Consider the following 23,165-nt stretch of genomic DNA (forward strand, 5'->3'; position numbering starts at 1 on the left):
GGAACAATTTTAAAGTGGGTGCAGGAACCTAGAGACCCAGGTAGACAAATCTTTAACAGTGGCAGGACAAGTTGAGAAGGCTGTTAACAAAGCAAATGGAATCGTGGGCTTTATAAATAGAGGCATAGGGATACAAATTGCACCCCCCCCCTCCATCTGAAACAGGGCGCTCCCACCCCATTTCGATATTTACTGCAGCTGCGGTTCAGGTCGACTCTTTTGGGAAATTCCGCTCTTTGGTTTTTTTGGTTTTGATCCGGAAGTCGGTCATAATGGAGGGGGCAGTGACTACATCTGAGGGGCAGAAACGAGGCAGTGACAGCAACTGAGGGGCAGATGTTGGAACCGATGCAGATTCACCACCGCGATGATGGCGTCACCGCGCCGCGTCACCACGCCGCATCACTGCGCCGCGTCACCGCACCGCGGCTCTCCCCTTCACTTAAAGGGGAGAGCCTGCGCACTTTTTAAACACTGGGACCATTGGGCCACCAGGGGCGGTTTCGGCCGGGCCAACGGTCTTGCACCCGAGAGAGGGGGGTGCCAGGCTGCCTGTTGGTGGCCCGGCTGAATCCGGGGGCAATAATTGTCGGGCCAACATGGCAGTCAACCGACAAGCAAAACAACATGGCGGCAGTGGCAGTGCATCCTCCCCTTTAAGGGAAGCTGCACCGCCATTGCAGAAGACCACAGCCTCACTGGACCACCGGGAAAAGGTTGTTTTGGCACCGCGCGGGCGGGCCGAAGAGTTTTCGAGGGGAATGTCGCTGTCGAGAGAGCCATTGGGCGCCACCAATTTGCGATGGTAACAGACCTTAAGGAAAGGGGCAATTCCGGCCCCATAGAGTACAAAAGCAAAGATGTTATGCTAAACAACAACAACTTGTACTTATATAGCGCCTTTAACGTAGTAAAACGTCCTAAGGCACTTCCATAGGAGTATTATGAGATGAAAAAATTTGACACTGAGCCACATAAATAGAAATTAGCGCAGGTGAACAAAAGCTTGGTCAAAGAGGTATGTTTTAAGGAGCGTCTTGAAGGAGGAAAGAGAGGCAGAGAGGTTTAGGCAGGGAGTTCCAGAGCTTAGGGCTTAGGCGACAGAAGGCACGGCCACTGATGGTTGAGTGATTATAATCAGGGATGCTCAAGTGGGCAGAATTAGAGGAGCGCAGAGATTTCAGGGGGTTGTGGGGCTGGAGGAGATTACAGAGATAGGGAGGGGCGAGGCCATGGAGGGATTTGAAAACAAGGATGCGAATTTTGAAATCGAGGCGTTGCTGAACTGGAAGCCAATGTAGGTCAGCGAGCACAGGGGGTGATGGGTGAGCGGGACTTGGTACGAGTTAAGACACGGGCAGCCGAGTTTTGGATCACCTCTAGTTTATGTTGGGTAGAATGTGGGGGGGCCAGCCAGGAGTGCGGTGGAATAGTCCAGTCCAGAGGTTAACAAAGGTATGGATGAGGGCTTCAGCAACGGATGAGCTGAGGCAAGGGCAGGGCCAGGCAATGTTACAGAGGTGGAAATAGACGGTCTTATTTATGCTGCGGATATGTGGTCGGGAGCTCGTTTCAGGGTCAAACATGACGCCAGGTTTGCGAACAGTCTGGTTCAGCATCAGACAGAAGTTGGGAAGAGGGACGGAGTCAGTGTGTAGGGAACAGAGTATGTGGCAGGAACCGAAAAACAGTCTGACAATTTAGAGACCATGGAGGGGTCGAGAGAAGTGGTATTAAACCACTGGTTAGGCCTCAGCACGAGTGTTTTGTCCAATTCTGGGCACCTCCCTTTTGGAAGATGTTCAAGGCTTTGGAGAGGGCGTAGAGGAGACTTACGAGAATGGCAGCAGGGATGAGGGACTTCAGTTATGTGGAGAGACAGGAGAAGCTGGGGATGTTCTCCTTGGAGCAGAGGTTCAGGGCAGATTTGATAGAGGTGTTCAAAATTATGAAGAATTTTGATAGAGTAAATAAGGAGAAACTGTTTCCATTGGCAGGAGGGCTGGTAACCAGAGGGCATGGATTTAACATAATTGACAAAAAGAGCCAGAGGGGAATTTTATTTTTTTACTCAGCGAGTTATGATCTGGAACGCGTTCCCTGAAAGAGTAATGGAAGCAGATCAACAGTAACTTTCACAAAGGGAATTGGATAATACTTGAAGAGGAAAAATTTGCAGGGCTATACGGAAAGAACATAAAAACATAAGAAATTGGAGCCGGAGTAGGCCATAAGGCCCCTCGAGCCTGCTCCGCCATTCAATAAGATCATGGCTGATCTGATCATGGACTCAGCTCCACTTCCCTGCCCGCTCCCCATAACCCCTTAATCCCTTATCGCTTAAGAAACTGTCTATTTCTGTCTTAAATTTATTTAATGTTCCCAGCTTCCACAGCTCTCTGAGGCAGCGAATTCCATAGATTTACAAACCTCTGAGAAATGAGGAAATTTCTCCCCTTCTCAGTTCTAAATGTACGGCCCCTTATTCTAAGATTATGTCCCCTAGTTCTAGTCTCCCCCATCAGTGGAAACATCCTCTCTGCATCCACCTTGTCAAGCCTCCTCATAATCTTATACGTTTCGATAAGATCACCTCTCATTCTTCTGAATTCCAATGAGTAGAGGCCCAATATACTCAACCTTTCCTTATAAGTCAACCCCCTCATCCCCAGAATCAACCTAGTGAACCTTCTCTGAACTGCCTCCACAGCAAGTATATCCTTTCGTAAATATGGAAACCAAAGCTGCACGCAGGAAGAGCAGGAACCAATGAGAATGCTCTTTCAAAGATCCGGCATTGGCACAGTGAGCCAAGTGGCCTCTTTCTATGTTGTATGATTCTAAGATGAGGTATTAATCAAGTCATTCATTCATGGGCAGTCCCTCGAAATCGAGGAAGACTTGCTTCCACTCTAAAAGTGAGTTCTCAGGTGACTGTACAGTCCAATACGGGAATTACAGTCTCTGTCACAGTTGGTTGAAGGAAAGGGTGGGTGGGGAGTCTGGTTTGCCGCACGCTCTTTCCACTGCCTGCGCTTCATTTCTGCATGCTCTTGGCGACGAGACTCGAGGTGCTCAGCACCCTCCCAGATGCTCTTCCTCCACTTAGGGCAGTCTTTGGCCAGGGACTCTCAGGTGCCGGTGGGGATGTTGCACTTTATCAGGGAGGCTTTGAGGGTGTGCTTGAAATGTTTACTCTGCCCACCTGGGGCTCGCTTGCCATGTAGGAGTTCCGAGTAGAGCGCTTGCTTTGGGAGTCTCATGTCGGACATGCGAACAATGTGGCCCGTCCAACGGAGCTGTTCGAGTGTGGTCAGTGCTTTGATGCTGGGGATGTTGGCCTGGACGAGGACGCTAACATTGGTACGTCTGTCCTCCCAGGGGATTTGTAGGATGTTGCGGAGACATCGTTGGTGGTATTTCTCCAGCGACTTGAGGTGTCTGCTGTACATGGTCTATGTTTCTGAGCCATACAGGAGGGCTGCATGACACCAGTCTTGTGTTTTACACAACTGCAGAAGAAAGGGAACACTGATGTTGGTAAGGCAATCCCTGGTGTTAGATCCGAGAAAAGAATAAGGTGAAGTCAGGCAAGTACATTGGTTTCTCACACTCTGTGTCCAAGTGCAAATTTGGGTAGTCCGCTGTTCCAATAGTCTCTGCCTCGACAGACCGGGACCCACGTGGGCATTCTCTCTCGAGCAGGAACTCCACTTCTAATGGATGGGTCCCCTGAATCGAGGGAGGAGGAAACCCCATCACGGTCGTCAGGACCAGAGCATCAAAGCACCTGCCGCCTCCCTGGGACATCAGCCAGGCAGCCACCTGATCACATCGGATTACATCGGATATACAGGCCATGCCACCCAACCAGTCCATGCTGGTGTTTATGCTCCACTCCAGCCTCCTCCTGCCTTTCCTCATCTAAATCGATCAGCATAACCCTCTATTCCCTTCGCCCTCATACGCCTGTCCAGCCTCCCCTTAAATGCATCTATACTATTTGCTTCAACCCCTCCCTGTGGTAGCGAGTTCCAAATTGTCACCACTCTCTGGATAAATAAGTTTCTTCTGAATTCCCTAATGGATTTCTTGGTGACAATCTTATGTTGGTGGCCTCTAGTTATGCTCTTCCCCACAAGTGGAAACATTCTCTTTGTATCTGTAATGTCTATAAGCTTGTAATGTTTGTAGCGCCACAATGTGGATGTGGACGTATTGGGTACTGCAAGGATTAATAATAAACAGAACCAGGCAGATTTGCGGAGGCTTCCGAGAGAGCTGCCTGCCATGTTAGGAGCTGTGTGTGCTGTGCTATGTGAATATATCACATTTGGCTACTGAGATGGGATTTTTCGGATAATTTAAAGCTTAAACTTTGTTGGTGAAGGGTTCAAGCAGCCAACAGAGAGACTTTGGAAGTTTCTGTCTTTGGAAAAAGCTACAAAATCCGAGGTAAAATACAGCACACGGTGTGAACAGCTAGAGATTAAAATGGCAGGTGTAATCGGACATTTGGGGGAATATAGACACGACCGGGAACGTTTTAAAGTGTATGTGGATCGGCTAGAAATGTATTTCACTGCAAATAACATAATCGAAGTTCTAGACAATGCAGTCCAGAACCGGGCTGTGTTGGAACATAAGAAAGCGATCTTCTTATCGGAGGCAGGTCCGACATTATACAAAACCCCTTGTAAACCTGCTTGTGCCTGACGAGCCAAAGGACACAACGCTTAAAGAGATTTTAATGAAGCTGGAGCAGCACTATAAACCCAAACCATTAGAAATTGCTGAAAGCTATCGTTTTGGGATTCGGAATCAAAAGTCTGATGAAAGTATCAGTGATTACATCGCAGCATTAAAAAAGCTATCGATGCACTATAATTTTGGAAACTTTTAAACCTGAGCATTACGGGATGGTTTTGTTTGTGGGGTGAAAAATGATGCGATCAGAAGGAAGTTATTGATGATGGATGACTTGACTTTTGAGATTGCTTGTCAGACAGCAAGGTCGATGGGCATGGCCGAACAATATTCCTGAGAATTAAATAATGATTACAGTTGTCAGTCAACCGAGGTCGTCAGTCACCTGAAGGTTCAAAGTAAAAGATGGTGGGGGCCCAAAGTCTCAGAAACTGGAAATTCTAACAGAGCGTCGACGTCGTGCTATAGGTACCTGGGACAACACATTGCTCAAAGTTGTCCATACGTGAAGGCAGAGTGTTTCTTTTGCAGGAAGACTGGGCATGCCAACTGAAGGGTAAACCAGCTTTCAAAGCTATGAGTCCAGCGTTCAAAGCTATGAGCAGAAATCCCAAGAGACTACATAGCATGGAAGAACAACAACAGGACGAGGAGATGTTAGGGTTACACATCATCAGGAGTATGAGGTTAACGGACAGCGATTCGGAAAGCATCAAAATCCACATAGATGTTGCGGGATTCAAGATACCAATGGAAATTGACATGGGTGCATCCATGAGTGTAGTACCGGAGTCACTATACCGCGACAAATTGCGTGGTTTTCAACTGGAGAAATCCAAGATAGAGCTGTGAGGCTACTCGGGAGAGAAAAGTCCTGTGGTAGGTCGTATCACCGTACCAGTGAAAAATAAAGATCAATTTCAGAACTTGCCTCTAATAGTAGTGAAAGGAGACAAGTTTGCCTTACTAGGAAGAAATTGGTTGAGCTCACTGAAGCTGGATTGGAGTAAGATTTTTTGTGTGGAAGCGAGATTTTCATCAACGGATGAGGTTATCAAGTTGTATCCGAAGGTGTTCTGCGAAACGGGCAGTCCGAGCCAAGGCTTCAAGGCGAGTGTCAGGGTACAGAAGGACGCTAGATCGGTTTACTACAAGCCACGTTCTGTACCATATGCACTCAAGAAGAAAGTTGAGAAAGAACTCAAAAGACTTGAGACTGAGAACATTATTTGTAAGATAGATCAATGTAATTGGGCTACCCCATTGTTGTTGTACCTAAGTCCAATGGTAAGGTAAGATTCTGTGGTGATTATAAAGTAACCGTAAACCAGACTCTAGAGGGTAATGTCCCCAATACATTGCTGAATATAGAAGATTTGTTCATAACACTGACAGCTGGTCAGATCTTCTCAAAACTGGATCTTACGAATGCCTACTTACAGCTTGAACTAGATGAGGAGTCCAAGTCATGTTTGACTATAAATACTCATCTAGGTCTATATCAATTTAATAGGCTACCGTTTGGAGTGTCTTCCGCCCCTGCCTATTCCAAGGGGTGATGAACCAGATTTTGCAAGGTATTGAAGGGGTAGTATGTTATTTGGATGACATACTAATTTCAGCACCAAATAGGCAAATTCGTAATAAGATATTGAATGAAGTCCTCAAACGGCTAGAGAAGCACAGAGTACGAATGTCTGCTCGTAAGTGAGAGTTATTTCAAAACTCAGTGGAGTACTTAGGGCACAGAGTAGACAAAGGTGGTTTACATCCAACCATGGGCAAGCTGGATGCAATCAGAAATGCACCCACTCCCAGGAATGTCACTGAACTTCGTGCATTCTTGGGTCTTTTGAATTATTATGGGAAGTTCCTACCAAATTTGGCTACAGTATTACATCCACTGAATGAACTTTTAAAAAAACAGCCCCATTGGAAGTGGTCAAAAGAATGCGATACAGCATTCAAGGAGTGTAAAAACAAATTGGTAGAGAGCACCATGTTAGTTCACTATGACATATCTAAGGAGATTAAGCTAGCATGTGATGCCTCTCCATATGGAGTTGGGGCAGTGATCTCTCATGTATCACGTAGTGGGGAGGAGAGACCAATTGCTTTTGTATCACGCACTCTCAGTGCCAGTGAGAGTAATTATGCGCAAATTGAAAGGGAAGCTTTGGCATTAATTTTTCGGGTCAAGAAGTTTAACAAATACTTGTATGGTCGTAAGTTTACCATCGTTACGGGCCATAAGCCCCTAACAGCAATCCTCTATCCAAAGTCCCCAGTTCCAGCATTAGCTGCAGCCTGAATACAGAGAAGGGCTTTGATTTTGTCAGCATATACATATGATATTGAATACAGATGATCAGCTGCCAGTCACAGCTGAAGAGATTGGTAGAGCAACGAAACGTGACCCAGTGATGTCAGAGGTGTATGAGTAGATTGCAAATGGATGGCCAAACCAGGTAACAGACAAAGATACACATCCATTTTTCATTCGTAGGAATGAATTATCAGTCGATAAAGATTGTGTCATGTGGGGTGCAAGAGTGTTTATACCAAATAAATTCAGGTCCAAATTATTAGGAGACCTCCATGACCAGCACCTGGGAATGTGCTTGACCAAGAGTTTTGCACGCAGTTATTTATGGTGGCCAGGTCTTGATAAAGATATAGAGTACATCGTGAGTCGGTGTACGATATGTCAATCGGTAAGCAAGCAATCACCATCAGTACCATTACAGCCATGGAAATGGCCTCCCAGGGTGTGGCAAAGACTACATATTGATTTTGATGAGTTAGAAGGACAACAATTGTTCATTGTGATTGATAGCCATTCGAAGTGGGTTGAGGTGTTTCCAATGTGGAAAATAACAACAAGTAAAACATTGGACATTTTGTGAAAATTATTTTCTTCATTTGGCCTCCCTGAAAAGATTGTTTCGGATAATGGACCACAATTTCATTCAGAAGAATTTGCACAATTCACGAGCAAAAATGGTGTGAAACATACCAAGGTTCCACCATACCATCCTGCTTCGAATGGTGCAGCAGAGCGCACTGTACAAATTGTAAAACGTGCCCTCATAAAACAAATGTTAGATCCAAATCCAAGGAAACGACAGTTGTCATTGGATCACAACTTGGCTAATTTTTTGATTACATATCGAAATACTCCTCATACAACTACTGGTAGAACACCAGCAGAGTTGTTTCTCAAATGACAGCCACGAACCAGATTCTCATTGTTAAAGCCAAATTTGGCACAGTCCGTAGAAGAGACACAATTAAGACAGAAAGAGAATCATGATAGAGGTAGAGTAAAAGAGGGAAGTGTGAAATTAAACCAGAAGGTGAGAGTGAAGAACCATCACCATAAATGGTTAAAGTGGTTATCAGGAAGAGTGGTGAAGATATGTGGTCCTCGCACATATTTGGTAAAGAAGTTTGATCATGGACAGGTTAGGTTTGTTCATATTTTACCTACAGACATGGAAGGAGTTGAAGATGGGAATGATTCAATTATTTCTGACTCATCAGATAGTTTTGATACACCAGTAGCAAATCCTAAATCCAATGTACTGGAAACAAATCCAGGAGAGAATTAGAATGAAAGTCTGAATCTGAGTCAGGAAAACAAAGAGCCTGAAGTTAGAGTAAGTTCAAATGAAAATCAAGGAAATTCCGTGGAGGAAAACATTCCTCAGGATGAGCCTCGAATGTGTGTGAAATTGACACCATGTTTGGAAGGTTCTGTTCAAGAGCGAAGGTATCCTCTTTGAAACAGAAAACAAGTGGTAAAGTTAAATTTGTAAATATGAAAAAAAAAATTATATCCTGTGTTATGTATAAACATGAAAGTTATGTATGATGTTTGTTATAATAACTTCTTCATTAAGGAGGGAGAAGTGTAATGTCTGTAAGCTTGTAATGTTTGCAGCTCCACATTGTGGATGTGGACATATGCTGTACTGCAACTACATAGTTAATAATAAAGAACCAGGCAGATTTCCAGAGGCTTCCGAGAGAGCTGTCTGCCATGTTAGGAGCTGTGTGTGCTGTGCTCTGTGAATATATCACAGTATCCATTCAATCAGAATTTTAAAGACCTCTATTAGGTCACCCCTCAGCCTTCTTTTTTCAAGAGAAAAAAGAGCCATCATGTTCATTCTTAAACGTACACCCTCTGGTATTATCCTTGTAAATCTTCTCAGCACCCGCGCCAGTGCCTCTACATCCTTTTTATAATATGGCGACCAGAACTGTATGCAGTACTCCAAGTGTGGTCTAACCAAAGTTCGATACAGGTTTAGCATAACTTCCCTACCTTTCAATTCTATACCTCTAGAAATAAACCCTAGTGCTTGGTTTGCTTTTTTTTATGGCCTTGCTAACCTGTGTTCTCCTCCTTGCTATCCATGAATTAACAATAGCCATGCCTGACTGGGGCCTGGGTTGCACAATTTCTCAAAGGCCTACTGTCACTGAGCTGGTTAGTGACTGTCGGAAACCAAGCAACACAAGGCAGGAGGTGTTTCAATGCCACACTCCGCTCTTATTTGAATTCTATTTGAATAATCATACCTGATTCAGGCAGAATTCAGGCAACTGAGAGAGATAGGTTTTTTGTTAGGTAGGTCCAGACCCAAGGCGGGTAAATGGAGTTAAGATACAAATCAGCTATGATCTGATTGAGTGGTGGTGGAGCAGGCTCGAGGGGCTGAATGACCTCCTCCTGTTCCTATGTTCCTGGAAGATCTCTGCTTGGGAATAACTCCCCCGGAAATATGCACGAAACGCAAAAGGGGATGCGGATGGGGTGGTGGGGGGAGGGGGTTGGGGGGAGGTTTAGGGTTTCCTCTGCTTTTTGCCCTGGAATTAGGTACAGTGCACACGGGGCAAAGTAGGCCTCAAGTTGTCTTCATTTCCAGAGAGGACGGAGAATGTGTGAAGAAAAACAGGTGCTTAAGCTATTCAGCTTCACAGTGTGTGGCAAACCCCTGGAAATGATACGTTTATCACTGGTACAGTCAGCATCTGGAGGTAGCACAAAATTCTCATGTAAAAATATCCTCAACTGGACAAAGAAAGTGCAATTTGATCCAATGTGTGGAAACCCACAAAAATTGAAATCACATTTACGATTCATTGGCTGACTGACTTCTGAAGAAGTTTCCTGAGATTAGAAACTAATGCTCTTTTGTGGAATTCTCTCTCTCTTCCCCTCCCCGTCCCCCAGCCCCTTCCCCAACCCCTCCCCCTTCCCAAACTGACTTGTTGAATGATGCTGTTAAAAAACTGTGCTCTCCTAACCTTTGACCTTTCTCTTCCCGCTAACCTTCTCCCGCTCTAGCTTGCTGTTCTGTTCTTAAACTTTCCCTAAATGCAACTTACTTTAAGCATGCATTATTAACTACTTGCAATAAAGATGACCCATTTTCAGCCAATTCTTCTATGTCTGTACTGACGTACATCCAGACTGCACGCCACTCTTGCACACAGAACAAAAAAAAAGTGTCCTTTCTTTAAAAAAAAAGAAAAGAAAAGGAGAAATTGTAGTAAACTAGAGAAAATGTCACCTCATTTCACATGCCCCAGGTGACAGGTAAATGTTTCTGTCCCTCTTACTCTGTCTGTAGCTGTGCATCTGGCTGTTCATCTATGAAAGTGTGTTGGGGGGAAAAAAATTGTTTTGGTTTAGATTTTTCCTCCCATTCTCAGGGGGACAAAGAATTGTTTTTTTGTCGGTAATTTTTAATGTTTGGGGCTTTTATTCCTTTTTAAATTGCTAAGATCTTTTTTCTTTTTGATTCTGATGAACATTTTATTGAAAAAACAAAATATTTGTGCTGATAATTTTCTTCTTTTTATTAAAACAAATGACGTGAAGCACAAACCACTTCAACACGTGGCAGCAGATTCCACACAGGGGCCTTTTAAAAATAAATATGTATGAAACCGCCCGATTCTCCCTTTCCCGTCGATTTAAACCGGGTGGTTTCCATGGCGATTGGCTGGTTTTTAACAGCTCGGGGGGTCGAAGTCAAAAATTACCTTCACCCCCCCACCCCCCCTCCTCCCCAGCCCCCTTCTACCTCCCCATCCTGCAGAATTGCCCTGATATACGCCCACGTGTATCTTGTTAAGCAGGGGCTCGTTCAGTTGCTAAAAGGAGCCACCCTTTATAGCGACGGAATACAGTTCAGCTTTTTTAAAACATTTTTTTTTATACTAACTCCGGGAGTCCGGGATGGTCTCCCAACGGTTTTCGAGATCTCGTCCCGCGATTCCCGGCTGTTCGCGATTAAGGGTCGCTGCTTTTCGGCGGCGGGATATAAATCAGATTTTGTTAATATATGAGTTGCCGAGGCTTTTCTTTTCATCTGCGTTTTGTTTGGGGGTGGGGGAATTGGCATTTGCCCAATTCCGTGCATTTTTTAACCAGTTCCTATTCCGCCCCCACCCCAGTCCTTCCAGAGGGAAACAAATTCCAGGTTTTACTGGCAACCCATTAAAATATTTTACCGAAGAGTGTGTGTGTGGGGGGGGGGAGGGAGGGAGGGAGGGAGAGTTCATTTTTGGAACCTAAAATTGAAGCGTTGCTCCTCACACGGTTTGAAGTGGTTTCGACGCAGAGGGAGCAGTCGGAAATCTTTTGACGCTGATTGATTTAGGTTTTTTTTTTCCGCGAAAAGCTGTGAAAAGTCTTTTTTTAAATTATACATATATTTATGTATCTCTGTCTTTCTATGGACTGCATGATGAAGAAGTTGCAGTTTAGGGTTTGTGAAATGTCAGTGTTAGAGTTATGTTTTTTTTTTCGTAGATGGGCATGTATATGCTCATTTGTTTGTATATCCCCCATCCCTTCCTTACAGCTAAAAGCTCTAACGCTGCCAGATCGCTTCGTTCCGCCTTTACATGGACATGGCAACTTTTATACACATTCACTCCTGTCATCCTCATCTCCCGCATCGTACACTCATAGGGTGGCAACCGGAAAGATTAAAAATCAAAAAAATCATTTCGCTTCCCTCTCCCTCACTACCCCACCCACCCACCCACCCACCCTCCTCTGTCTCCTCCCTCCTTTTAGCAGTGTTGATGAAAAAACGTACAGTATCAGTCGTCCAGTCGTTTAAAAACCTTCACGGAAAAAAAAAGAAACGCAAAAAAAAAAAACAACAGACGAAAGAAAAAAAGGATTTAATTTAAAAAGAGGAATATCTCAGTGTAAAAGATTATAAAAAAGAAAGCATTAGATTTGTAGATATTTAACAACAGAGAAAAAAAAAGCTAAGATGTTCTAGTTACACTATGTACAGTCTTTTTTTTTTGTAATACCTGAAATATTTTAAACAACAACAATGAGAAAGGTTAACCTATTGGTGCAGTTACTTTTCATGTTGTGTGGTGTGGATGTATATGTGTTGTTAACTCCCCCTTTGTAATCATTTTGTCAACGAGCAGTTTTTTTTGTTGCTAAGTACAAAAAATTTTACAACAATATAGCAAACTTGTCCAAGAGCATCTTACACAACTTTCTTTTTTATAAATTTTTTCTTCATGCCAAAATCATGCGGGCAATTTGTTGATGTAAGTTGACTAAAAATTATGTGGTATATATTTTTATGTATATGTATATATAGATATATATATATATCGCCTCTCTTCTTTCTTGGATGTACTGTAGGCCGTAATGCTTTTTTTTAACAATAAACGTGTGCGTGTGTGTGTTAAATTAATTTATAAAACGTAATTTTCCTCTGTTATCTCTTTAAACGCTAACGTTAAGTGTATGTTTAAACCGTAAGCCTACTTGATTTTAAAACTGTAATGGTTGGTGTCAGTTTTTCTTTTAATTTGCTGTGCTATGATTACGTAAAAGGACTGCCTTTTTGTTTCAGCTCTAAAGCTATTGCATCCCTGTGTCACGTGATTTTGTTTTTTTTTCTTTACAATAGAGAAGATGTGCGTGTGTACATGTTGTGCATGTAGAAGGCCAAGCATTCCGTTAACTTCTCTCTTTCTCCTTCGATCCTAGGAGGTGAATTAGTTTTCCCTGTAGTGACAGAAGAACCCTTAGCAACCCCTCCTCTCGCCACTCGTCCACCTTTCATTCCCCTCCTCCCTACCTTTCGCCCCCTCCTCACCATTACTGAGAGCACCAAAGATTCCCTGTCCATGATCCCTGAGGTGAGGTTTCCTTGCTTGTCGGAGCGAGACAACGATGATTGTGATGCTGGCTTGGTGATATCTGGTTATGGCTCAGGGGAGGCACTTGACTCTAACCTACCCCCTACTGATGATGAAGATTTTCACACCACCTTGTCCTTGGTAACAGATAAGACCTTGTCCACATCGGCCTTCGAAGGTGGCTACAAAGCGCACGCACCCAAGTGGGAGTACAAGGACTTTAGGCCTAACAAAGCGTCCGAATCCGGTAGGACTACTACCACAGCCTCTCCCCCTGAGCTGCTCAGCTCCGCAGTCTCCGCACCGCCCGGGAAGGTGCCCAAGTTGCCCGCGGGCAAGCTGAATACCCGCGAGCCGAAGCCCCAGCCCGGCCTAGTGCTGGTTCCTTTGCCCACCGCTCATGAGGTAGACAGCACCAAGCTGAAGAGTCCCTTAGTCACCTCACCCATGTTCCGTAATGTGCCCACAGCAAACCCCACGGAGCCGGTGATCCGCCGGGGCCCGGGGGCCTCGGAGGTGGTGCGGGAGTCGAGCAGCACGACAGGGATGGTCGTGGGGATTGTGGCCGCGGCGGCCCTCTGCATCCTGATCCTCCTGTACGCCATGTACAAGTACCGGAACAGGGACGAAGGCTCGTACCAGGTGGACGAGACACGGAACTACATCAGCAACTCCGCGCAGACCAACGGCACGGTGGTCAAGGAGAAACAGCAAAGTGCCAAAGGCAGCAGTAAGAAGCACAAAAACAAAGACAAAGAGTATTATGTGTAGAGAAAAAGAGCGGACAAAATCTAACAGAAAGAAAAGAGGAAACGAAAATAAGACGACGACAAACAAAAAAAGAGGAGACCCCGTTGAAATATATATAATAGAGATATATATATATATATATATGAAATATGCCGTGGTGCAAATCTGCGACTCGACTTAGATTTTAAGCACACACATACAAAAAAAACTCTTTTGGGGAAATGAAAATGATGAAATAAAAACTCCAAATACAGCCTGGAGCCTGAGAACTGTGACAAATAAACTAACTTGCAGTGTGAAGCTGTAAGTGCATTACGAGACACACACACACACACACACACACACACACACACAGAGCTACCATTAGTGACCAGAAACTTTGGATTCTGCTCAAGGAATTTCAAACTCTTTAGAAGACTCCACGGCCTCATCGGTTTTTACCCTGGATGCGACTGTTAAGACTTTGTGACATTTCGCATTTTTTCGAGGTTTTATTTTTTGGTTATTCCCGTTGTAAAAGCTGTAAACTGACCGTTTCTGTTTCATTTTCTTTCTCTCTTTGCCGTTCGGAGCATGTATTTGCGACATGATGTATAGATAAGGCCAGAGTCCAGCCGAGCGTGGATCCTGGGAGAGATGGAAGGCTGGAGAGGGGGAGAGGAGCCGGGTCGGTGGTGGTAGTGTGTGTGCGTGCGGCCAGATTCTCTCCCTCCTCCTCCTCCCCTCGGACTTTGCCGTTTAACTTTGTATCGTTTCTACATCTCAAATCGTGGTGTCCTCCTTATAATTTGCTGTCCGCAATAAAATTGTATTACGTATATGAACATTTAAAAAAAAAACAAGAGTGATGAAGAACAAAGGTTAAAGTGGGAACACCCACAGATCGGGCAGGTCTGTGTCAACGATTGACCTTCAGCTGAGCTAACCACCTTCTTGTTTAAGAGCTGTTAACTGTACAACATATTACGCATAGACTGTGGTAGATAGAGAACAGCTACTAAAAAAAAAACCATGGCTGTGGTTCTGAGTTTCAGTAAATGACTGTGGTGCATGCACATTTAAAACAAAATAAAATTAACCACATCATATACGATATGGTGTTTAATCTTGATGGGAACAAAGAAAATAACATCAATTGACTGGCCAAACTTACCATTGTGAGTTTTAACTTTATGAATTTTATTTGATTGACGTGTACTCTCTCTCTCTCTCTCTCTCTCTCACTCACACTCATCACCTTTGCTGGGACTTTAATTTCCTTTCTGTAGCCTATGTTCTTTCGCCTGGCTGGTAGCCTACCTTGAACTCATGTGCTGTGTTACAACTGTTATCAGATCGGTGGGTGGAAGATGGTACAGGGGAAACAATGTTTTAAGGTCATTCAAACTTTCAACATAATTATAGAGATATATATATATATATTAAAAGAAACAAACGTGGAAGGTGTGAATTTTCAAATATTCGTCACAGTCAAACCGTGTCAAGAAAAAAAAACAATTTGTTTACATAATTTTATGACATTATTATATAGCTTGTGTACTTTGTAGTTAGAACTGTTGTACATACATTTAAGTTGTTCAATCTTTTTTGGTATTTGTACAGTTCCAAACTCTCTCAAAGTTTTTTGCAATGTCTTTCATGCGGAGATACGAGGCTGAACCTGGTTTAGGCAAGAAACCCAGGGCAAAGATGTACACTTTTTTTTTGTAAAAAAGATAACACAATTGCTGTTATTTAGGTTTAGAACTCGTGTTCTCTCGCTCTCTCCCTCGCTCTCTCTCGCTAGTGTTTCTAAGCCGCATGAATATTTACATTTTGAAACAGTGGTCGCCGTTGAATAGAAGGTAACCTTCTTGATCCACGGGAGGTTTCTTTGCTTATCATTTCTTTTTGAGTCTAACTCTACTTTTCGATTTAAGAAAATAAAAACGGGCAGGTTCTGTAGGTATCATAGCACGCTTTTGACAAGTCAATGGATAAAGAAAAAACACGCAGAAAGATTTATACCTCAGTGTCTGTTGTTAAGGACTGTCCTGTGAATTTGCTTCCTGGTAATCTCTTCATTTTTTTTTACTGTGAACTCCTGGTTTATAAAGACTTGGAAAATCTGTGCAGACTGTATGTGGGCTTTATATCATATTTTATATTCTTTTTGTTCTGCATCAATGTGAAGATTTTGATTGGGTTTTTTGAGTTAATGTGAGGTTACTTCATCCATCCCTCGATATTCCTTTCTTTTTGTTGCATTTCTGTTATATAAAGGATATGCTTAGCAATAAAATGTTCTTCCCAAAGCTGGCGAATGTTGATCTAACTTTTCATCTGGTGTCAGAAGCTGCTTCTCAACATTCAGAACCTCCTCTGGCAAAACATTACCGATCAAACATTCTTTATTTGTTCCATGAGTGCCTGGCCACATCTACAACTGCAACAAAAGGCTGCCGTCAACATGTGTGCTGAGCAACTAAATGAGACGCACAGGGGCACGGTAACGTAGTGTTTATGTCACTGGATTAGTGATCCCGAGGCCTGGATTTATGATCCAGGGACATGAGTTCAAATCCCCCCACGGCAGCTGGGAAATTTAAATACCATTAAATAAATATCTGGAATAAGAAACTAGTATCATCAAATTACCGGATTGTGGTAAACACCCACCTTGGGGTTCACTTGAGGGGAGGAAATCTGCCATCTTTACCCGGTCTGCCCTATAGACCCTGGTTGATTCTTACCTGCCCTCTGGAGGCAGCTCAGCCCTTCTCGAGGGCAATTAAGGGATGGGCAATAAATGCTAGCCTTGCCAGTGATGCCCACATCCCCCGTGAATAAATTCAAAAAAAATAATAATGTTGGAACTGGGTTTGGACCAGAAGGTACTCAGCTGACCACTGGGTACTGTCACCCTGGGCAAGCTGAATGCGTCCCTGTGAGATTCCACTGCCTGCTGAGTTGCAAGGAGGTGTTAGCCCATTGAAAAGAATCAGGCGGCCAGTGGTATTGCCTACAAATGCACCAAGCGTTCATGAGCTACCATCGCGCGGTGCAGGGTTGGCCGAATCTGGTTGAACCTATTTCAGGAGGTGTCATCACATGACCTCTGACCGGCCTAGCCCCTCCCCACATTCCCGCCATTGGTCGCCCAACACGCCCACCATCATGACGCCCCACCTTCCCACGGCCAATCGGAAAGCAAATAGCCTCTTCGTCGCCCGATCGGGCAATTCTTGACTGTTGCTCAAACAGCCTTTCTCCCCCCCCCCCCCCCCCCCCCATGTCCAATAGATTAATAACCAATAAACCAAGAATTGTTTTTAAAACTCATCATTTTTTTTAATGCCCCATTGATCTGTGTTGTTCGCAGCTGGGTCCTGGAGATTGGTCATTTTAAATTCCTGGAGATGTCAGGGCAATCCTGGATGATTGACAACCCTAGTGCAGCTCTAAACCACAGGAGTGTGGAGGAACCACTTGGCCCACATTGATCTACCAGTCCTTCAGGTTCACGTGGAGGTCCATAGCTCCGTCTGAACTCCAATTTCACTTCAGCAGTAAATTGACTGAAGTGTTATGGGATGTTTTTCGAAGGGGGAATATAAATTGCAAATCTTCCTATAAAGGAACTCACTCAGCCCATTTTCTACCCACCCATAGTCCAACATTAAGCCAAATACCACCACCACCCTTCCCCGTTGAATGAAGTGTCGCCATATTTGTTTCTTGAATGCTTTAAGCAAGATCTCGTTCACTACACTGGGTGGTAGGAATGGGCCTTTAAGCCCACCGAGCCCATTCCTTTTTTGTTGTCCTCCATGACCTGATGGTCTGCATCCTAGGGTCTTAAGAGAAGTAATGGCAGGGATAGTGGATGCATTGGTTGTAATTTACCAAAATTCCCTGGATTCTGGGGAGGTCCCAGCAGATTGGAAAAATGCAAATGTAACGACCCTATTTAAAAAAGGAGGCAGACAAAAAGCAGGAAACTATAGACCAGTTAGCCTAGCATCTGTGGTTGAGAAAATGTTGGAGTCCATTATTAAAGAAGCAGTAGCAGGACATTTGAAAAACCAAAATTTGGTCAGGCAGAGTCAGCATGGATTTATGAAGGGGAAGTCATGTTTAACAAATGTGCTGGAGTTCTTTGAGGATGTAACGAACAGGGTGAATAAAAGGGAACCAGTGGATAGGTGGGGCCTCTACTCATTGGAATTCAGAAGAATGAGAGGTGATCTTATCAAAGGTGATCGTATATGAGGGGGCTTGACAAGGTGGATGCAGAGAGGATGTTTCCACTGATGGGGGAGACTAGAACTAGAGGGCATGATCATAGAATAAGGGGCCACCCATTTAAAACAGAGATGAGGGGAAATTTCTTCTCTCAGAGGGTTGTAAATCTGTGAAATTCGCTGCCTCAGAGAACTGTGGAAGCTGGGACATTGAATAAATTTAAGACAGAAATAGACAGTTTGTTAAACGATAAGGGGATAATGGGTTATGGGGAGCGGGCGGGGAAGTGGAGCTGAGTCCATGATCTTATTGAATGGCGGAGCAGGCTCGAGGGGCCGTATGGCCTACTCCTGCTCCTATTTCTTATGTTCCACCTGCCTTGGTTCCGCAACCCTTAATACCCTTGAACAAAAATATCAATCTCAGTTTTGAAATAGTTAGTTGGCCCCCCATACTCAATTGGAGAGGGGGGGTGGGTGGGGGCGTGTAGTTCCAGATTTCCACTACCTTTTGTGTGAAGAAGTGCTTCCTGACATCACTCCTGATTGGCCTAGCTCTAATTTTAAGGTTATGCCAATTTGTTCTAGACTCCGCCCCCCAACCCCCCCCCCCCCTCCACCATCATAAGAAATAGCTTCTCTCTATCTACCCCATCAAATCCTTTAATCGTCTTAAACACCTCAATTAGTTTGTCCCTTAATCTTCTATAGTCAAGGGAAGACAAGCCTCGTTTATGCAAAATGGCTCCATGATTGAACCCTTCTAGCCCAGGTATCATTCTGGTCAATCTGCCCTGCTTGCCACAGCCATCAACCCTTTTCTTTCTCATGAGATACAACTGGTTGCCACATTTATATTATTTGCTTCAATGGCCCTCTGTGGGATCGCATTCATTATCCATTGTGTTCAAAAAACGTTCGGCCTGGACTTCCCTTCTAACATCCCCATCTTCAAGCAGAGAACACCGGTGAAAGGTGGAACTACAGGGAATGGAAACTGCCGGAAATACAGGTGAGTCAGCGTCTGAACAGGGAAAGCAAAGTGTGTATCTTGTGCGTGACCCCCAGCCTCAGCAAAGGGAGCCAAGTGCACCAACCAGTAAAAGCTAGTCGACGGATACAAAAAGCAATCGGAAAGTCTCATGGAGTGTTGGCCTTTATCTCAAGGGGACTGGAACAGCAAGGGGTGGAGGTTACACTTCAGTTATAATGAGGCAAAAGCAAAATACTGCGGATGCTGGAATCTGGAATAAAAACAGAAAATGCTGGAAATCTCAGCGGGTCAAGCAGCATCTGTGGAGAGGAAGCAGAGTTAGCGTTTCGGGTCGATGACCCTTCGTCAGAACTGGAGAGTGTTCAAAAAGAAGAGATTCTTTGGGCCATCACCCCTTTTGTCTCTCTAATCTCTCCTGTCTTCCACCCTGTCACAGACCTTCCCTTTTGTTCTTTCCTCCCCTCCCCCTTTCAGTGCTCGTTAAGAATCTGTTCTTTCCGAACACTCTCCAGTTCTGACAAAGGGCCTTCGACCCGAAATATTAACTCTGTTTGTCTCTCCACAGATGCTGCCTGACCCGCTGAGATGTCCAGCACGTTCTGTCACAGTGTTCTGGAGCACTGTGTTCAATTCTGGGCACCACAACTCAGGAAGGATATATTGGCCTTGGAAGGGTGGAATGCAGCACAGGTTCACTAGAATGATACCGAGGCTTAGTGGGTTAAATTATAACGATAGGTGGCATAAACTTGACTTATATTCCCCTGAATATAAAACATTGAGAGGAGACCTGATTGAGATGTTTAAAATGGTCAAGAAGTTAGGAAGCACTTCGTCATACGAAGGGTAATAAGGTCGGAAGAATAGGAAAACAGAATATTTTTTAAATGGTGAGAAACTTTTAAATGTTGATGTTCAGAGAGATTTGGATGTCCTAGTACAAGAAACAGAGTTAGCATGCAGGTACAGCAAGCAATTAGGAAGGCAAATAGCATGTTGGCCTTTATTGCAAGGGGGTTGGCGTACAAGAGTAAGGAAGTCTTGCTACAATTGTACAGGGTCTTGGTGAGACCACACCTGGAGTCCTGTGCACAGTTTTCGTCTCCTCATCTAAGGAAGGATATACTTGCCTTGGAGGCGGATTGATTCCTGGGATGAGAGGGCTGTCTTATGTTGAGAGATTGTGTACATTGGGCCTATACTCTCTGAAGTTTAAAAGAATGAGAGGTGATCTCATTGAAACATACAAGATTCTGAAGGGGATTGTAAAGTATGCACCTGTGAACTTGAAAAGTTTTTGGTGTGCGCCCCCCCCCACAATAAGGGGGCACTTGATTATTGGTGTCCACAAAGTAGTTGCAGAGCTGTTGAGTTGGGAGTGGCCAGTCACATGATGTTCACAAGACTCAATAAAACCCCAGCCAGTTGGGTTCGGGGGATCTACGATGAGGCAGGTGGTTGTGAGCCTGGTGGATGGACTGGTAATGTGTTGTGTGATTGTTAAGCCTTTTGCTAATAAATCAATTAGTTCTCAATAGCAATGTGTTGCTATGAATTCTTAAGCAAAGAACCCATGAAGCAAATACATTACAGAGATTGACAGGGTAGATGCTGAGAGGTTGTTTCCCCTAGCTGGAGTGTCTAGAACTAGGGGGCACAGTCTCAGGATAAGGGGTCAGCCATTTAAGACAGAGATGAGGAGCAATTTCTTCACTCTGAGAGTTGTGAATCTTTGGAATTCTCTGCCCCAGATGGCTGTGGATGCTGAGTCTCTGAATATATTCAAGGCTAAGATTGAAATTTTTGGAGTCAAGGGGAATCAAGGGATATGGAGATCAGGTGGGAAAGTGGAGTTGAGGTCGATGATCTTATTGAACATAAGAATTAGGAACAGGAGTAGGCCATACGGCCCCTCGAGCCTGCTCCGCCATTTACTACGATTATGGCTGATCCGAGCATGGACTCAGCTCCACTTCCCTGCCCGCTCCCCATAACCCCTTATTCCCTTGAATGATGGAGCATGATCAGGGGGCCGTATGACCTACTCCTGCTCCTATTTCTTATGTTCTTATGTTCTAGTGGAGATCTGGAACTCTCTCCCTCAAAAATTTGTTCAGGCTGTGGGGTCAATTGAAAATGTCAAAACTGAGACTAATATTTTGTTAGACAAGGATATTAAGGGTTACGGAACCAAGGCAAGTAGATAGTGTTAAGATAATCAGCCATGAGCGAATTGAATGGTGAAACAGGCTCGAGGGGCGGAAAAGCCTCCTCCTGTTCCGATATTCCTATGTTCCTTTGTAAACATAGAAACATAGAAAATAGGTGCAGGAGTAGGCCATTCGGCCCTTCGAGCCTGCACCACCATTCAATATGATCATGGCTGATCATGAAACTTCAGTACCCCAATCCTGCTTTCTCTCCAGCTCCCTTGGTCCCTTTAGCCGTAAGGGCCACATCTAACTCCCTTTTAAATATATCGAATGAACTGGCCTCAACAACTTTCTGTGGTAGAGAATTCCACATGCTCACAACTCTGTGAGTGAAGAAGTTTCTCCTCATCTTGGTCCTAAATGGCTTGCCCCTTATCCTTAGACTATGACCCCCTGGCTCTGGACTTCCCCAACATCGGGAACATTCTTCCTGCATCTAACCTGTCCAACCTGTCAGAATTTTATATGTTTCAATGAGATCCCCTCTCATTCTTCTAAACTCCATTGAATATAAGCCTAGTCGATCCAGTCTTTCTTCATATGTCAGTGCTGTCATCCCGGGCATCAGTCTGGTAAACCATGCATCTTGGGTATGGTAGTGTAGTGGTTATTTTACTGGACTAGAAGCTGGGGCTAATAAGCTAGTAGAACCCGAGTTCAAATTTTGAGAATTATAATGCAGTTTTTTAAACATCTAGAAATATAAAAATAAGAGGCTGGCACCAGTGGAAGTGACTGTGGAAGGAAACCTGCCATCCTTACCCAGTCTGGTCAATATGTGACACTCACCCCAGAACACCATGGGTGACTGAACTGCCCTTTGAAGTGACCTAGCAAGCCATTCAGTTGCATTGGGGAAACTCGGGATGGGCAATAAATGCCGGCCTTGCCAGCGAAGCCCAAAGCCCAAGAAGGAATTTTTTTAAACTCCCACCAAAGTTATGGCAGGTAACTGGTTAGAACTCAGCGGGAGTATTGTGTGCAATTTCGGGCATCACACTTCAGGAAGGATGTCAAGGCCTTGGAGAGGGCGCAGAGGAGGTTTACTCGAATGGCACCGAAGTTGAGGGAATTGAGTTATGTGGAGAGGTTACAGAAGATGGGATTGTTCTCCTGAGATCAAAGAAAGTTAAGAGGCGATTTAATAAGAACATAAGAATTAGGAACAGGAGTAGGCCATCTAGCCCCTCGAGCCTGCTCCGTCATTCAATAAGATCATGACTGATCTGGTCGTGGACTCAGCTCCACTTACCTGCCCTCTCCCCGTAACCCTTAATTCCCTTATTGGTTAAAAATCTATCTCTCTTTGACTTGAAAACATTCAATGAGCCAGCCTCAACTGCTTCCTTGGGCAGAGAATTCCACAGATTCACAACCCTCTGGGAGAAGAAATTCTTTCTCAACTCGGTTTTAAATTGGCTCCTCCGTATTTTGAGTCTGTGCCCCCTAGTTCTAGTCTCCCCCACCAATGGAAACAACCTCTCTGCCTCTATCTTGTTTATCCCTTTCATGATTTTAAATGTTTCTATAAGATCACCCCTCATCCTTCTGAACTCCAAGGAGTAAAGACCCAGTCTACTCAATCTATCATCATAAGGTAACCCCCTCATTCCTGGAATCAGCCTAGTGAATCGTCTCTGTACCCCCTCCAAAGCTAGTATATCCTTCCTTAAGTAAGGTGACCAAAACTGCACGCAGTACTCCAGGTGCGGCCTTACCAATACCTTATACAGTTGTAGCAAGACCTCCCTGCTTTTGTACTCCATCCCTTTCGCAATGAAGACCAACATTCCATTCGCCTTCCTGATTACCTGCTGCACCTGCAAACTAACTTTTTGGGATTCATGCACAAGGACCCCCAGGTCCCTCTGCACCACAGCATGTTGTAATTTCTCCCCATTCAAATAATATTCCCTTTTACTGTTTTTTTTCCCCAAGGTGGATGACCTCACACTTTCCGACATTATATTCCATCTGCCAAACCTTAGCCCATTCGCTTAACCTATCTAAATCTCCATGGCAGCCTCTCTGAGTCCTCTACACAACCCGCTTTCCCACTAATTTTAGTGTCATCTGCAA

The 23,165-nt window shown here is 44.4% G+C and overlaps 1 protein-coding gene across 1 annotated transcript in view; it reads left to right on the forward strand.

Moving 5' to 3' along the window:
* The window catches only part of nrxn3a (neurexin 3a), a 2,272,338-nt gene extending 2,257,283 nt beyond the window's left edge, over nt 1–15,055 (forward strand). The window contains exon 18 of the mRNA XM_070879627.1: nt 12,755–15,055. Within this exon, the coding sequence (XP_070735728.1) occupies nt 12,755–13,677 (923 nt within the window). The 3' untranslated portion in view covers nt 13,678–15,055. The remainder of the gene's footprint in view (nt 1–12,754) is intronic.
* The last annotated feature ends 8,110 nt before the right edge of the window (nt 15,056–23,165 follow it).

The sequence above is a fragment of the Pristiophorus japonicus genome, chromosome 4, assembly GCF_044704955.1.
Source record: "Pristiophorus japonicus isolate sPriJap1 chromosome 4, sPriJap1.hap1, whole genome shotgun sequence".
In the NCBI taxonomy this organism is placed as follows: Eukaryota; Metazoa; Chordata; class Chondrichthyes; family Pristiophoridae; genus Pristiophorus; species Pristiophorus japonicus.